Source organism: Rutidosis leptorrhynchoides, chromosome 9, assembly GCF_046630445.1.
Source record: "Rutidosis leptorrhynchoides isolate AG116_Rl617_1_P2 chromosome 9, CSIRO_AGI_Rlap_v1, whole genome shotgun sequence".
Classification (NCBI taxonomy): domain Eukaryota; kingdom Viridiplantae; phylum Streptophyta; class Magnoliopsida; order Asterales; family Asteraceae; genus Rutidosis; species Rutidosis leptorrhynchoides.
Genome location: NC_092341.1, coordinates 245,036,482 through 245,053,567, shown reverse-complemented (window position 1 = coordinate 245,053,567; position 17,086 = coordinate 245,036,482). Strand labels below are relative to the sequence as shown.

Below are 17,086 nucleotides of genomic sequence, written 5' to 3'. Positions count from 1 at the left end.
ACCTCTCGCTAAGAGAGGCATGCCACTACCAGCTGAGCTACAACCCAATGTTAACAATTTTTATATTTATTTAGATGTTTGACATTGTAGTTGAAACTGTTAAAATAAAAAATAAAATGACAAAAACTGAGAATATTTTTTAAACGCTAGTTAAATTAGCTTTTAGTTTTAGCTTTTTTTTTTAACTTGTTCCTAAATATGGGGTAGATATGTAAGAGGTTAATTTTGGAGCTTGGCGTCCTCATTTTTAGCACGGGAAAGTTGTGACGTGTAACATATATAATATTAAAATAAATAAATAAATAAATAAATATATATATATATATATATATATATATATATATATATATATTTATTTTAATATTTGTTTAATATATTTTAAATACTTTTATCTTCTTTTTCACCTAACTTTCAACACACATCACCCAACGCGTCATTTCATTATTTACCAGTTTACTAGCACGTCCGTCAAGCACATTATCTCTACCCATTAACACGCCAACACGTCCGCAGATTGTCTAAAAGGTTAGCCCATCTTATATGTTAACGTAATCTTGTTATGATTAGGTTAGAATATAAAATGTAGAAATAGTGTTTAAAAAAGTACCACCTACTAGTAGAACAAGACACATACATTCATAAATGCGTATCTAACAACAACAATCAACACAGAAATGTAAAAGTTTGAAGCATGAACACATTATAACGAAGCATACTTTAATTGTACTAATAACGAAATCACAAAGTAAGAGTCAAAGCATAAAAATCAAGAACAAAAACCAATGAGCCCATTGGTTTGCAACAGTTAGGGATCATAAAGAAACACAAACACATACTAAAACCAAACTAATACTCATCTTCACCCTCATCCTCCCCATCAGCAGACTCAAGCCCAACTTCCTCATAATCCTTCTCAAGTGCAGCCAAGTCTTCACGAGCTTCCGAAAACTCACCTTCCTCCATACCTTCACCAACGTACCAATGCACAAACGCCCTCTTGGCATACATCAAATCAAACTTATGATCAATCCTAGAAAACACTTCAGCAACACTAGTCGAATTCGATATCATACACACCGCACGTTGAACCTTAGCCAAATCACCACCTGGAACAACAGTTGGTGGCTGGTAATTGATACCACACTTGAATCCAGTTGGGCACCAATCAACAAACTGAATTGTTCTCTTGGTCTTGATGATACCAACTGCAGCATTTACATCTTTAGGGACAACATCACCTCGATACATCAAACAGCAAGCCATGTACTTCCCGTGCCTCGGGTCACATTTCGCCATCATCGAAGCAGGCTCAAACGCACTGTTGGTGATCTCTGCAACTGACAGTTGTTCATGATATGCCTTCTCAGCTGAAATCACAGGTGCATAAGACGAAAGCATGAAATGGATTCTTGGGTATGGGACTAAATTGGTCTGGAACTCGGTCACGTCCACATTAAGCGCACCATCGAACCGGAGTGAAGCTGTCAACGATGAAATAACCTGCAAAAAGAATCAGAAATTAGACACTCAACATCGAAGTCAAATTACAAAATTTTAACTTCTTATGTGTTTTCGGTATATACCTGTGAGACAAGCCTGTTGAGATTAGTGTAAGTAGGTCTTTCGATATCGAGTGACTTGCGACAGATATCATAAATGGCTTCATTATCAAGGAGAACCGATACATCAGTGTGCTCTAAGAGCGAGTGAGTTGATAGCACAGAGTTGTAAGGCTCAACCACAGATGTGGAGACCTGAGGTGAAGGGTAAACAGTGAAACCAAGCTTTGATTTCTTTCCATAATCAACCGATAGCCTTTCGAGAAGCAAAGACCCAAGTCCAGATCCAGTCCCACCGCCCACTGCATGGAACACCAAAAACCCTTGCAAACCCGTGCAGTTATCGGCTAGCTTCCTGATTCGATCAAGACACAGATCCACAATCTCCTTACCAACTGTTCAATGAAAAGACACATTGAATAAGTCATAATTTCTAAATCAACTACATTAGCTGCAACACAAACAAAGGTAAACAACAGTTCAAACAAAAAACCTCAATAATATCACCACATAGCAATTTTTAAAATTACTATAACAGCTTGATAGGTTAACTTAGCCAATTATACAAATAACTCAATTTGAGCACTGCATAACACGAATCAAATCACAATAGTTCAATTATGAGTAGCAAATTCTAACCAAAACAAATAAATAACACTACATGTAACCATTTCACATATGTAAACAAGCTGTTCGACGAAATGCCTAAATTTATATTCATCAATCAGCTTAAAATTAACAAAAATAAGAACAAAATAAACAGATCTAGTTGTATAACTATTACTACTTACTTGTGTAGTGACCTCTAGCAAAGTTATTAGCAGCATCTTCTTTGCCACTAATGAGCTGCTCAGGGTGAAACAACTGCCTATAAGTTCCAGTTCTGACCTCATCAATCACAGTTGGTTCCAGATCTACAAACACAGCTCTCGGCACGTGTTTACCAGCGCCAGTTTCACTGAAAAACGTGTTGAAAGCATCATCTCCACCTCCAATGGTTTTATCACTTGGCATTTGACCATCCGGCTGTGATAATTCACAATTATTCAATTAATTTCATAACAAAACCCTAAGGTAAATCAATCAAACAATATTGACTCCAGATCTACTATCTCGGTAACAAAATAAGTATGAATTTGTATAAATCGCTTACATAATTTCATCATAAGATCAAATTAATTTCAAAAAATTGAACTATATGTATAGATTTGTGTATGTATAGGTGTACCTGAAGACCGTGCTCGAGGCAGTAGAGTTCCCAGCATGAGTTGCCGACTTGGATTCCGGCTTGACCGATGTGAACTGAAATGCATTCTCTCATTTTTGATTGAATATGATTTTGAAAGTGAAGATAATTTGGGAGTGAATTAGGGTTTATGTTTTGAATTTGTACTGTAAATCTAAATTGTTAAATGTTAAATTTGAATTTAAATAAATAAATGAAGGCAAGTGGCGTTAAAAAGGAAAATAAAGTGGCTCCAAACGCAGGTGTTTTGAATTTTGAAATTGGAACACAGCTGGCTCTGTACAATTTTTAACGTTACGATTTACGATTTAAAATTAAAAAAAAAAATTAAAAATTATTTCTGAGGTTCAGAGGTTAAATTATTTTATTGGGCCTAGATTGGCATTTGATTGGGCCTAATTGGGGCCTCTTAAAGTACCACTTATCTATCTATATATATATAGATATATCTAAATTTTGACTCTCATCTCCATTAATTAGCTTATTAACTCCATTAAGTAACTTTTTTTTTACCCATCTTCACCACTTAACCATAGTAAATAGTAAATTTATTTAAATTGAAAAACCAATATATTGTTTGGTTTTAATAATGTTTTAAAATTCTTAATATTTTATTTGCTTTTAATAATGTTTAAAAAGTGATAATATAACTCCTCATAAAACATAGCGGTGGTGTATTTGATTTTTAAAAATTAAACCCAAACCCCATGAACCTCCCTCTCCTCTAATTACTATATAACCGTCACAATCATGTGTGACCATCGCCAGTTTATCAGTCGCCGGAAACCGTCTCAACAACGTACATGCAATCGGCCACCACGTCTCCTCCGGTATGCATGCAATTTCAGGTGAGTTTACTTCCACTTCCGGCGATTGTCTGTTGACATTTTTCGTAGATCTGACAATAGATTATTAATTCTGGTAATTAATTCGATTCTCTATCTGTAATTTAATATTGATGAGTAACTCCCACAAATTAAATTGGGAATTTGTTACAAAAGGCCTTTCAGATCCCTTTTCAATTATGATTTTCACGGTTGATGGAATTGAGCCTGTCTCGTGTATGCCTATATATATTGTTATCATATGCACTATTGCTATTATACATTCTCACCCACAACCTATCTTGGATTAGTAGTAGACATTCGCAGGAACAACACATCTTGAAATGGCACTACCTACTGAAAACTCTTTATCACAGGCTCCTCAACGACCTTATGTTTATCTTCATGAATTGCAGCTAGGTCAGGAAGCGGTCGTGAAGGTCATGATATGCAGGACATGGGATACCCACACAGTGTACGGCAAATACCTCAGCACATACTTTATAGCTTCTGATGAGAAGGTGCGAAATTTCTATTTAGATTGTTGATTGATTTGTATATAATTATATTTATGTTAATGTAAATACAATAATGATGATCTGTAGTCCATATGCATGTCTCTGTCTATTTGTATTTGTTCATTTTACAAACCACCATGTACTACATTCATAAAGAGTGGTTCTGTCCATTAGTGATGTTAAATTTTTATAAGCCCCTACATAATACATACATATATGATAAATTAGGAAAATGTTTGTATAGATACCTACGTATCTACATTGATATGTATCTACATATGTATATATATATGTGTTTGTGTTTCTGTTTGTGTGTGTGTGTATATATATATATATATATATGTGTGTGTGTGTGTGTGTGTGTGTGTGTATGTGTATGTATGTGTGTGTTTGTGTGTGTGTGTTTATGTGTGTGTGGGTCTTTGTTTATAAATACATATATATCTGTCCAGCTATATATCAGACCTACATGCTTATATTAAGGTCTGTGTTCCTGCCTTTAACTGTTTTTCAAATATGCCTGGTTGTATCCATTTTTTTAGGTTACCTCTCAAAAAATGTGTTTAGTACGCAGGGTACAAGTAGGATAGGCATATGTCTATTATGTGTTTATATTAAAATAGATATAATTATTCCAATCATCTTTATATAACGTTGTGTGTTTATGTTAAAATAGATATAATTATTCCAGTCATTTACTCTATATAATTGTGTCATGTATGACATGTTACTAGGGGAATGTTATTCAGTTGACTGCCAAAAACACTGTGGCCCATTGCTTTATTCCAAGGCTCAAAGACGGTTCAGTGTATTTGCTAAAGAATTTTGAAGTGGTTCCAAATAGAGAAACTTACCGTATATTGAAGGACAACAAGTACCTTATTCAGTTGCAGGGATCCACCTTTCTCAGGAGACAGTCAATTGAAGGTTCTACCGGCTTCATACGCCACCCTTTCAACTGCATACCATTCGAGGCATTGGAGGCTACAGAAGGGAAATACTTAATTGGTATGACTTTTTATGAATTTGTTGGCCTCTTTGTTTAAAATACAGTGAAATAAATATACATCCTAACTGATGCACATCTTATAGATGTGGTTGGATGCGTTCTAAATGTGGGGTCACCACAGACCCCGAAAAAGGGATCATCAACGCTGGAATTTGAACTTGCAGACGAACGGTACTCAACGCATCTGCCTCACAGGCTGGCTACTAAAAAATGCTGCTTACACATTATTTCCTAATTAAATTTTATACCTTCTATGGTTATGCAGGGGTCACCGAGTGCGGGTCACATTATGGGAAAGCCTGGGAAATAATTTCCTAGGCAGGAAACCTTCCACACCCGCAAAGTATTGCATAATTTTGAGCTCTGTATCTGTAAAAGAAAACTACTATGGTATGCATCAATTCTCCCACTGTTGCGCACAAAACTATTACAACTCAATACTCAACCATTGTAAACCTACCTGTGCAGGAACGAAGGCGCTCTCAAGCACATCATCCACTATGGTCCTTGATGACATCGAAATCCCGGCCCTCAGTGATTTCATCAACAAAATACGGTAAATGTCGATTAATTTTCCACCACATTATTTACATAATGTATGTTACAAAGTCACTAACATCCACACAAATTTTGACAGGGATGTTGAGCTATGTGATGATCAGGAGGAATTGCTTTCCGGGCGTCATTACCCCCCACCCAAGGAGGGCACGCTAGCTGATCTCCTCGCATTGGTCCGGAAGGGGAAAAACCATTCTGTAAGTCCTCCTACATACGTTCCATACACTCCGCTTCCTTCTGTTATCATCCATTAGTTAACCCCACACAATATGAACCGGTTGCATGCTTAAACTGTAGAATGACGTTTTCAAGTGTAAAGTTGAGATCATGAATATCCACATGAAGAACGGCTGGCATTACACCACCTGCAATATTTGTCAAGCGAAAAAGGGCATCACCCGTCAGAATGGTGGCTATTGGTGAGAATCGTGCGCCAAAATTGTACCTGAGCCCATTACGCGGTATTTAATTTACTACCCTAGGCTGGTTAACTTAACTCCACCAACGTTTTGCCCTATGTTTAGCCACTTATTGTTTAGCCTTACATGCAACTCCATTAAATGTGACCAGGTTCAGGGTTCAATGTGACGTGCGATATGGGACTGCGGAGACTGTGATTGTTTTCTTTGATGAAACCGCTGAACAACTTACTCAAACAATGGCACCATGTTTGTTGGCTGCACAAGACGAGGTTAGAGTATACTTTCACATGTCTTATGTTTATTCTATACTCACCCTGCTTTATCTTTATCTACATACAGGAAACCTGCACAACCGTTTTACCAAATGCACTCGCAAATCTGTTGGACACGACGCAGGTCGTGTTGATAAAGATAGGCTCCCATTATGAACAAGGGACGTTTGAAAGTTTTAATTGCATTAAGGTTTACTTGGACGAGCCGGTACCCGAGACCCCACCTGCTGGGAATGTTGTGGAGGTGAGCGTACCTACGGTCGGTGAGCCAACTGCTGACTTGAAGGACCCACTACCTTCCGGCTCAAAAGGGCTAAAGCGTGAGATTGACTTGCCTACTCCAGCAAAGGATTCGGAACGTCCACGCCGCAGGCAGTATTCTACTACTTAATTTACATATATACAACCATATGCACTACCACAACTTAACGGTTAAAAATGTATCTATGTTTTTCCATTTTCGGGCCGATTGTTGAACTCATCATTGAAATACTCTGCAGGTTCATTGTAGCTTCTGATTCAGAAGATGAGGAAGGCCCCACCACCACATCCAGCGAGAAGAAAGAGGTCATGAACAAGGAATAAAAAGGGGACCTCATACCTAGAATAAATAACTCCAAAAACTGAGTTATACTTTGGTTCTTTTGCATTTGTAAGCACAATTTAATTTTTCCTGATGTTTTTGGCATGTTTCGCCTACAACATATAACATTATCCCCCATGGTTTTGGTCGGTTTAAATAAAGTTTGTGCTTCTACAATTCACTATTAATTTTTCCTTGTTTGTTTCTATCCGTTTACATTATGGTTGGTTTACTGTTATCACACGCTCTCGCTGTTTAGCGTCTCCCCCACTAATAATGAGCACACATCTATTTAAAATGCGAGTGCCTTTCTATGCATTCGGGTCATGTTGATTTCGCCCATTACTCCATTTGTTCCTTTACGGTTATTATAATCCTAGCATTCCTGCAAGAACATGATGTATTTGTGTTCATTATGTTAATCAGTAAAGGCAAAATTACATATCAAATATAATTCGAAACCAGTTGTTGTTTAGCCATGTATGCATGTTTCATAGACCTGGGTATTTTATATCGGCTTCGACCATGGTTATTTTGTTCCTGGTTCATTTATCTTTATAAATGCCCATTCGAAGTTTGCGCCGCGCATTACCCGATCCCACGACAATCTGAGGGATCAGTTAATGATGCCCTGAAGCTTTATGGGTATGTGTAATGCATACTTGGAACCCATACATGATAGATGACATGACCCATAAAATGGAACTACAAATTCGGCATGCTGCAGGAAAAAAGGATTTATATTGACCCGTGGTACGCAGGTATGCCCTCCAGTCTATATATTTAATTTACTCAATCCTATTTTCAAAATGTATGTACATATATCTAAATTTGGTACGCATGTGTGATTGCAAAAGTGGTTAAGTGAACGATAATTTAAAGCCAGCCTCAAAGAGTAGTGAATGATTGCCTGCAGCGTGAGGGATTTGTCTAACACATACTTGGAACCCCTACATGGTTGGCGGCGCGAACCGTAACATTACACTCCTAATTTAGCCTGCTCCAGGAAAAAGAGATTTATATTTGCCTGTAGTTTTCAGGTATGACATCCAGCCTATATATTTAGTTTACTGTAGCCTATTTTGAAAATCTAAGTATTTATAGCTAAATTTTGTATCCGTCCGTATGATTGTAAAAGTGGTTAAACTAATGGCAATTTAAACCCCAACACATCACCCTAATTGTATGTTGCATAGTTAGACTTACTTCACACACCTACATTTGGGAAATAAATGCAATCCCTTCATCTTCCCCTTCTGCAACCCTTGATATCCTCTTCACCCTTTCAATAAATAATCCATGACACATTAAAAATAAATAAGAAGTTGAAAGAGCATCTGGAGAGGAGAAGCCTGTACCCATATTTATTTGCTACTTTATATAACCCTAGGTGTATATCATCATTGTCCAATATCTAAAATGGCATGAACTCACATAGATCCTGCTCTACAAACATGACTTCAGGTATGTAGCACATTTGTAAGAGGTTTAACCACTTTAACTACAATGGATTCATATGAATACCTATTTAGATGTTTCATTGTGTTTATCAGATTCCACCACCCGCCTAGCACACTCAGGATTTGCTAATTGCTCACTTTCAATCTACTCATCGAAAACCAAAACAGAGTTTGGAAAAACAATACCGTTTTGCGTTCTGAAGATATGTGAACCGCGCCCCCTACAATCAGGTTATGTCTAAACCATGTTTAAATCCTTCTATTACAGATACTGTATGTCTGCATAGCGATCATTGTTTTCAATATAACCATTTCACCTATAGGGAACCCCACAGCCACCAAGGACCTCATTTCATTTTCCACCATTCTACACCATTCACTCAGTATAGAATCCACCACCACGCTGATGAATGGTTACGTACAGAGTTTTGTTGGGCTTCGATATATTGATCCAGCTGGTCCTACACATTCTGGTAAGGCTAAATTAATGGGATCCATCTTCAGGTTGTTTGTGAATCATGTTGACACATTCTTAAAAGTGTATGTATTTATGGTGTAGGACAACCAAAAGCCAAAAACCGCCACCTATCGTTCTCCAATATCCTTGACCATACACTCATTATAAAATAAATGAAGACAAAGATGCATGGTCAGCTCCAGAGTTTTGTTGGGCTCAAAATTATAGAACCACGTGCCCCAACCCCACCTGGTAAGCGCCTACTTTACGTTCCAGCTTTAGCGGTAAAAATGTTTACACATATCGTCTACCTATTGTAACGACCTTGGATTTTCCAACGTTTATTTATTAATAATAATTATTATTAATACGTGTGATTAAACGAATGTATGTTATTACATTTACATGTTGCCATGATTGCCCGTACTTGACTTTAAATGCCCGAAACGTCTTTGTGACACACGAAACTTTCATGAATAATATTTTTAGAATATTATTTACATTCATGATTGATTTTATTAATCATTTTAATTAACTAAGATTATTAGTTAGTTACTTGGGCTTTAATTGGATTAACTTGATAATTACTTGAACTTGGGCCTTTATTAGTATTAGTGGACTTTAGAAGCCCACCCTACTTCTTTAATGGACTATTTAGCCCATTCATTCATGTAAGTAATCCATTTAATTGTAACTAGTTAGTTTAAGAGCAATTGGAATCTAGTTACTTGTTCTTCCCATGTAATCACCCTTAGTAACCAACTTTTTAAGGCTTTACCATGCATGATCTTGTGGACAACTCCCTCCCCCATTATGCTTGTGAAACCGCCGGCTCTAGTGTCTACAAGGGGAGTTTTGGTTTTTAAATTTCATTACTTACTTACTCACATTTCTCTCATTCTCAAAAACACACACTACTTGCATTTCATTCTCTCTCATTTTTTTCTCTAAAGATTGTAAGTTTTATGAACAACTTCTCCTTCCTTTTCCCTTGTAAAAACCACGGCCCAACACCCCTTTATCATCATTCTTTGTTTGTTTAATTACTTGTCTTTGGTTGTTGTTGATTACATATAGTTGTTGTAGTTACTTACATGTTATTATGAATCAAACTCTTTAGCTTGATTCTTCATTTTATCTTGTATTTACAAGACATACATGAACATAAACTTACTAGTTTATGATTCTACTTTATTGTTTCAAAAGAAAGAAAGTTCATGAGTTGAAATCATACTTGTAATTCATGTTTGTAAACTTAAAGTTTACATTCTTAAAGATCAAACTTCGGTTTGAATCTTTAAAGTATGAATAACCCATGAACTAGTTACTTGTTTACTTAGTTTATTACTTCATATTATGCACTTTAAATTCATGTTGTTGGTTTAAATGGTCAAGTATTACAAGCTAGTCTTGATCTCATACTTTCTTGAACTAAAGTTAACTTTAAAAGTTCAAGAACATGTAAGTAAGCTTTCTTTAACTATAACTTTGTACACTTATGTTAGATCTAGACTTTTGGGTCTAGGATCTTCAAGATCTAACTAAGAACTATGTTCTACAACTTAAGATCTTGATTTCATAAGTTCACTTTCAAGTTTGTAACTTATTATTAGTTTTAAAGTTCATGTATGTGTTAGATCTAAGACCTTGATGTAACTTTGGTTCATCAAAATTCATACAACTCTTAAGTGAGTTGTGCTACATGTTTTAAACTTACACTTGTGTCATAATAGTCAAAACTTGGTTAATACTACTTTTATAGTTCATGTATGTGTTAAATCTAAGACTTTGATGTTACTTTGGTTCATCAAAACACTTGCAACACTTAATTGAGTTGTACTACTTATCTTAGACTTACACTTGGGTTATGATGGTCAAAACTTGGTAAAGATGATGTAAACACATCAATGAGTTGTACACTTGAAGCTATATGCATCAAGGATGAGAACCGTGATAAGCATCGAGTACCAAGAAACCCCGGAACCTACTGTTTTACTGTTTCTGGGTCTGATCAGTACGACCTGGGCTACTGTACTTATGATTTTCAGATATCTCTGTTCGAGTAGATAACTTTTCATATAGGACTCGTCTTAATACGAGTTACGGTTTAGGATTTATGGCCCTCCGATCGTCACTAAGTCCTTTTAACGTTGTGCAGAAATTTCTGACCTACTCGCACTTAGACCGTCACCACGGTCAAACGAAGACGAGTTTGCTTCTGTAAATTTTACCACACTTAAAGGACTCATAGACGGAGCCTTGTCCACTGGTATCACCTTATTTCAGTAGGTATTGAGGCCGTGGTGACTGACCTAAGTCAGCCCTTGTTTTAAACTCTTTCCTTGAACAAAACTTACTTTATACCTTTCGTTCGATGATGAATGATGATGACCTTTAAGACCTATTTTACATACTTATGAACCTATTGGAACGATTTACTGACTTAGTGATATTTGACTTAGGTTGAGGACCCGTTTGGACAACCTACATACTTGCTTACTTTCCGACTCATACTTTACCGCTACTTTATCATTGTGAGTTATAGCATTCCCTTTTTACTTTAACTTATTTTGGGAACTGAGAATACATGCGGATTTTATGTTTTACATACTAGGCACGAGTACTTAAACTTTATATATGTGTGGGTTATACAACGGCATAAACTTTCTCCTTAGCTCGATAACGTTTAGTCATTGGTTTTTGAACCGGTGAACGCGAATCTTAGATATGGATCCATAGGGTTTGACATCCCCACTCGGGCTAGTCGCGCTAGCATTTAACGGGTGTTTAATACTTCGTAAACATACTCACTTGCCAAGTGTACTTTCAGGGGGTATAAACGTTAAGTTAGTTACCAAGTGCCCACGGTTAACATATACTTTATCACACTGTTTTGAAACGCTCTTTGTAGAACTGAAATCTCGTGGCCTACCTTACATACCGTTATACTTAAACTATAGCTCACCAACCTTTGTGTTGACATTTTTAAGCATGTTTTTCTCAGGTGCTTAAGGTTATTTGCTTCCGCTGTCGTGCTAGTCTTGCTGTAGACACCTGCTGCTCTAGAGTCATCACCGCATGAACTGTTTATCTTGCATTCAAACTTTAATACATTTGAAACTATGTTTTGTAATGACCTAAGGGTCACATACATTTATTCATGCTTGCTATTCGTAGAAGCATACTGTTGGTGTAAAACATTTGATGTCGATTATGACGTCATCTTTCTATCGTGAATGCAACTTCTTTTATTACAGCATATAGTACTTAACCCTGTAATGATCCTGTTGTTGATGATTCGTACACGATGGTTTTTTACGGGGCATCACACATATGATTTATCACCATCTCTCATAAGAAACGTACTTCAACAGGTAGCGTGAACCCGTCAAGCCTTGGAAAAATTCCCGCCACAGTAACAGGTCCATTAGATGTTTAAAGTACCCCTCTTTCTTACTACACTATATATCGCTCTCTAAAATATAGTTTACCTCATTCAGGAATCACGCAAGACGGTACCCATGTTTCTCAAAAACGCAGTACAAAAATCGCGTCTATGTCTTCGGGTAATTTGTTTATCTTTAAACACCTAAACCACCACTGTTTGGTAGAGAATAAAATTACATTCATGAAACATAGTGAGTTAGGTATTTGTGCTCAGAAACCAGGCTACTCACCTTACAATAGTTATTAGGGCATGTTATGATTTTGTCACTTTATTTGGCAGGTACACAGGTATCTTACCATAACCAAGGGCCACCTTCCTTTAAGTGCATGAATTGTAATGCTACAATGTGGTACGAAGAGAGGAGTAACAAACCCAAAAAAACTACGAGCCCGAATTTCTCACTTTGTTGTCAAAATGGAAAACTACTTCTACCGAAGCTTCAAGATCCTCCTATGTTGTTGAAAACGTTACTGGACTACACGACCTCTTCAACAGCAAAATTCAGAGAACAAATACGGATTTACAACAGCATTTTTTCATTTACATCATTCGGGGCGAAAATTGATCACTCAGTTAACCACGGCCGAGGACCTTACACATTTCTGATAAGTGGTCAAGCATATCACAAAATTGGCTCACTTTTGCCTGAAGATGGAGGCCATCCAAGATACGCACAATTATATTTTTTTGATACAGAAAATGAGACGAGGAACCGGATGTCCGCTTTTATAGGTTCCGAAACACGACAACCACTGGACGAAGAGATAACCAACGACCTGATCACCATGTTGAATGAATATAGTGCTGTTGCAAAGGTGTTTCGGATGGCCCGTGATTGGTCTACTAATAATACATCATCGGAATTTCAGCTCCGACTGCTTGCTAAAGTGACCAACTCACGGCAATATAACACACCAACTGTCGCTGAGGTAGCGGCGTTGATAACAAGTGACTTTAACCAGTGTACGACGCGATATCATTGTGCAAAAAAAAAACTGCCCACCAAAAAGGATATCAGAGCTACACCAACTATATATGGACTTACAATATCCTTTATTATTTCCGTATGGTGAAACAGGGTATCACGAAGAAATCCCATATCATAATAATAATGGAAGGCGGAAAACAAATAGACGGTTTGTCAACATGCGAGAGTACTATTGTTATATGATTCAGCAGCGTGAAAATGAAGGCACTACGTTACTTAGAGGTGGGAGGCTATTTCAACAATATTTAGTAGACGCGTACACATCTGTCGAAGAACAACGTCTTAAATGGCTACGGAATCACCAAAATGAGCTGCGTCTAGACCTATATAATAATGTATGCGACGCTGTAACGCGTGGCGACACAAAAGCCACCTCAATAGAAAAAAGAATAATTCTGCCATCTTCGCACACCGGGAGCCCACGATATATGGTTCAGAACTACCAAGACGCAATGGCTCTATGTCGCGAGTTTGATAATCCAGATTTATTCATCATCTTCACCTCTAACCCTAAATGGCCAGAAATTGAAGGAATGTTGTCTTACATAGAAGGTCAGAGAGCACCCGATCGGCCTGACATTGTTGCGAGATTGTTCAAACTAAAACTCGATTCCCTCATGACCGGTATAATGAAAACTCATATCTTTGGCACCACTGAAGCAGGTACAACCACTATATCCTTTAATACATAATTAAGGTCTTTTGCCCTGTACGCAACCTGATATAACCACATTTTCTTTACAAACCACGAACAGCCCAACTCACATAAACCTCTTTTTGTTTTAAATCAGGTTATATATTTTTCGAGTATTATACTGTTTAACTCATTTTGGCAATTGTTTGCCCCGATAAAAAACAGTGCAAGCATTTACATAATAACCATTTAAACCTCCAGCTAAATATTGTAAGAATTGCACTATTTAGTCTTTGGATTTAGCCATTATTTTTTAAATAATAATGGTGCAAACAAATTAAATACCAAATACTATGCTTACGCTCCTGAACTGTAGACCTTTTTGAACTCGGTTTCGGCTTCAGATTATGGGTGTCATAATTTCCCATGTAATATTGTGTTGCAGGCATACATATAATTGAATTTCAAAAGAGGGGTTTACCCCATGTGCATATGTTAATTTGGTTAACCCGTGATTGCAAATGCAAGAGCCCATCGGATATTGATGATATCATATCAGCTGAAATTCCGTCTCAAATAAATGATCCAGAGGGCTACAAATGTGTTACTGAATACATGTTACACGGTCCTTGCGGTCCACAGAACATGGACGCACCTTGCATGATTGATAGAAAATGCTCAAAACACTTCCCCAAACCCTATTATGCAGAAACGACAATAGATGAGGATGGATATACAAACTACAGGCGTAGAAACAATGGAGAAAAAGTAAGAAAAGGCAAAGGTATGCTTGACAACAGCTTTGTTGTGCCATATAACAGATTCCTCCTACTCAAGTACAATGCACATATTAATGTGAAATGGTGTAATAGATCTCGGGCTATAAAGTACTTATTTAAATACTTAAACAAAGGTCTAGACCAAGCTACGATTGTCATACAAGAAAACCTAACTCCCATAGACAACTCCTCTCTAGAAAAAGTAACCGAAGTGGATGAAATCAAAAATTACTTGGATTGTCGCTATCTATCTCCATGTGAAGCTGTTTGGAGAATGTTTTCCTTCGACATCCACTTCTCTCAACCGTCGGTCATCAAGCTGTCCTACCATTTACCAAATCAGCAGGCCATCACTGTACACGATTCACAAAACTTACCTGCACTGTTACATAGAGAAAGTATAAATGAAACCATGTTCACAGAGTGGTTTGAACTTAACAAGCGAGATCAGCATGCAAGAAACCTGACATATGCAAAAATCCCCATACATTATGTATGGAATCAAGACATAAAGGAATGGACCCCTCGAAAACAGAGAAGGTGCATCAGACGTATTATGTATTCAAACCCTGCATCAGGGGAGCGTTATTATCTCAGGATGTTGTTGAATATAGTCAAAGGCCCCCTCTCATTTGAAGATATTCGTAGAGTGGACGGAACATTACATCCCACATTTAAAGATGCTTGCTTTGCACGCGGCTTGATAAATGATGATAAAGAATGTACGAAAGCAATATCAGAGGCAACATTATGGGCATCCGGCTCGCAGCTTCACGATTTATTTGTCACCATCTTGCTTTTTTGCAATGTTAGCAAACCACTCAAGCTGTGGGAAACACACTGGGAGGCTTTAGCAGATGGCATCCTTCGTAAAAAACGAAAGCTTTACAACTACCCGGATTTAATCCTTAATGAGGCTCAGCCTCGAAATTATTGCTTGGTCGAAATACAAGCAATTTTAAATAAAAATGGTAAATCTTTAGCAGATTACCCGGATCTGCCACAGCCCGACCAATCGCTCCTCACCCAAATGGACAACCGTCTAATACGAGAAGAATTAAACTACAATATTAAAGAGATGCAAGCTCTGCATAACAGCCTTTATAACTCTCTCAACCCGGAACAACTCAGCATTTATCAGCAGGTTATTACGGCTGTGACACAAAAAACAGGAGGCCTATTTTTCCTTTATGGGTCGGGCGGTACATGGGAAAACATTTGTTTACAACACCATACTCACCAAACTCAGATCCGAGAAGATGATCGTGCTTGCAGTGGCATCCTCAGGTACACTCCGTCTATAAAAATAGTACTTAATAATTTACGCCCCATGTTCACAGTAAAAACGTAACACAGAACGTGATAAAAAATTTAAATGCCCATCTTATTATGAAACTACATACCTTATTATGATTGATTAAATACTATTATTATGCTTGATTAAATAATATTTTCAGCTATTAATAATACGGGAAATCCTATTCTCAATGACTAAATAATATTTCCTCCTATTAGTTGTGATAAAAATGGACTTCACTATCCAATATCCTTTTGAAATTATTATAATCAGTAAAACTCATATTAGTTTAAAATTTTATACTCATTTCAATCATATATGTTATATATATTATCAAAGCACAAGTATAAAATCCGTATATGGTTAGTTATTATCAATATGCATACTTTTGTGATCATGGGCAATAATATTTTATATTGATTTTATCATCATTGACTTTATCAGTATTGTTCCTAGGATACATCATAGTTAATATTAATATTCAAAGGATAATAAACTCATATAAGATTTATGATGCAATTATTTATATACTTATAGTTACCCCATATAAAGTAATAGATTAGGTTGGCTACCAGGCATACATTACAAAAAAACAACATCCTATTAAACCAATTGAGCACTGCTAACAATCTTTTTTCACAGGAATAGCTTCGTTGCTTTTGCCAGGAGGGCGGACTGCCCACAGTAGATTTGTCATCCCACTTGAACTCATGGAGAACAGCACATGCGGTATAAAACAAAACACACACCTTGCAGCTCTGATGCAGGAAGCAAGATTAATAATTTGGGACGAAGCTCCCATGACTCAGCGATTTGCATCTGAAGCATTAGATAAAACCTTGCGTGATATTTTAGGCACTAAAGACGATAGAAACAGAGGCAAGCTTTTTGGCGGGATGCCTATTCTTCTAGGGGGAGATTTCAGGCAGATATTACCAGTTATCCCGAAAGGCAAGAGACAAGAAGTGGTACAAGCTTGCATTAATCGCTCAGATCTATGGAACCATTGCTAACCACACACACTGACACGAA

General features: G+C 37.0%; 3 protein-coding genes across 4 annotated transcripts; 2 read left to right on the top strand and 1 right to left on the bottom strand.

The window, feature by feature from the left end:
• Window positions 1-721: 721 nt before the first annotated feature.
• LOC139867533 (tubulin alpha chain-like) lies at window positions 722-2,945 on the bottom strand. 2 transcript variants are annotated; one of them, XM_071855896.1, is made up of 5 exons: window positions 2,788-2,945; window positions 2,351-2,585; window positions 1,584-1,954; window positions 1,040-1,500; window positions 722-957 (listed from the first exon to the last, which is right to left on the bottom strand). In XM_071855896.1, exons 1-5 carry the CDS (start codon window positions 2,878-2,880, stop codon window positions 813-815), a joined length of 1,305 nt encoding a protein of 434 aa, XP_071711997.1. In that variant the 5' UTR covers window positions 2,881-2,945; the 3' UTR covers window positions 722-812. The 2 variants fall into 2 exon arrangements, with proteins under 2 accessions (XP_071711997.1, XP_071711996.1); XM_071855895.1 differs by having other exon boundaries at window positions 722-1,500.
• Window positions 2,946-3,973: 1,028 nt separating this feature from the next.
• LOC139868644 (uncharacterized) lies at window positions 3,974-6,993 on the top strand. The gene is made up of 10 exons (XM_071856976.1): window positions 3,974-4,150; window positions 4,882-5,155; window positions 5,240-5,327; window positions 5,422-5,546; window positions 5,625-5,712; window positions 5,794-5,911; window positions 6,012-6,133; window positions 6,285-6,405; window positions 6,476-6,783; window positions 6,909-6,993. Exons 1-10 carry the CDS (start codon window positions 3,974-3,976, stop codon window positions 6,991-6,993), a joined length of 1,506 nt encoding a protein of 501 aa, XP_071713077.1.
• A 1,452-nt stretch (window positions 6,994-8,445) lies between these two features.
• On the top strand, window positions 8,446-17,067 carry LOC139868643 (uncharacterized). The gene is made up of 8 exons (XM_071856975.1): window positions 8,446-8,455; window positions 8,545-8,682; window positions 8,775-8,924; window positions 12,409-12,546; window positions 12,636-13,319; window positions 13,435-14,007; window positions 14,424-15,959; window positions 16,697-17,067. Exons 1-8 carry the CDS (start codon window positions 8,446-8,448, stop codon window positions 17,065-17,067), a joined length of 3,600 nt encoding a protein of 1,199 aa, XP_071713076.1.
• Window positions 17,068-17,086: the final 19 nt, after the last annotated feature.

Bases quoted from the DNA above. Each gene is read 5' to 3' on its own strand.
- LOC139868644 (XM_071856976.1), top strand. From the start codon at position 3,974: ATGGCACTACCTACTGAAAACTCTTTATCACAGGCTCCTCAACGACCT. The intron at 5,156-5,239 runs GTATGACTTTTT...CACATCTTATAG, and splicing joins AGAAGGGAAATACTTAATTG to ATGTGGTTGGATGCGTTCTA. The intron at 6,406-6,475 runs GTTAGAGTATAC...ATCTACATACAG, and splicing joins TGTTGGCTGCACAAGACGAG to GAAACCTGCACAACCGTTTT.
- LOC139868643 (XM_071856975.1), top strand. The intron at 8,683-8,774 runs GTTATGTCTAAA...TTTCACCTATAG, and splicing joins ACCGCGCCCCCTACAATCAG to GGAACCCCACAGCCACCAAG. The intron at 8,925-12,408 runs GTAAGGCTAAAT...TACCTCATTCAG, and splicing joins AGCTGGTCCTACACATTCTG to GAATCACGCAAGACGGTACC.
- LOC139867533 (XM_071855895.1), bottom strand. From the start codon at position 2,880: ATGAGAGAATGCATTTCAGTTCACATCGGTCAAGCCGGAATCCAAGTC. The intron at 2,586-2,787 runs GTACACCTATAC...GAATTATCACAG, and splicing joins GCCTCGAGCACGGTCTTCAG to CCGGATGGTCAAATGCCAAG. The intron at 1,955-2,350 runs GTAAGTAGTAAT...TTCATTGAACAG, and splicing joins TGCTAGAGGTCACTACACAA to TTGGTAAGGAGATTGTGGAT.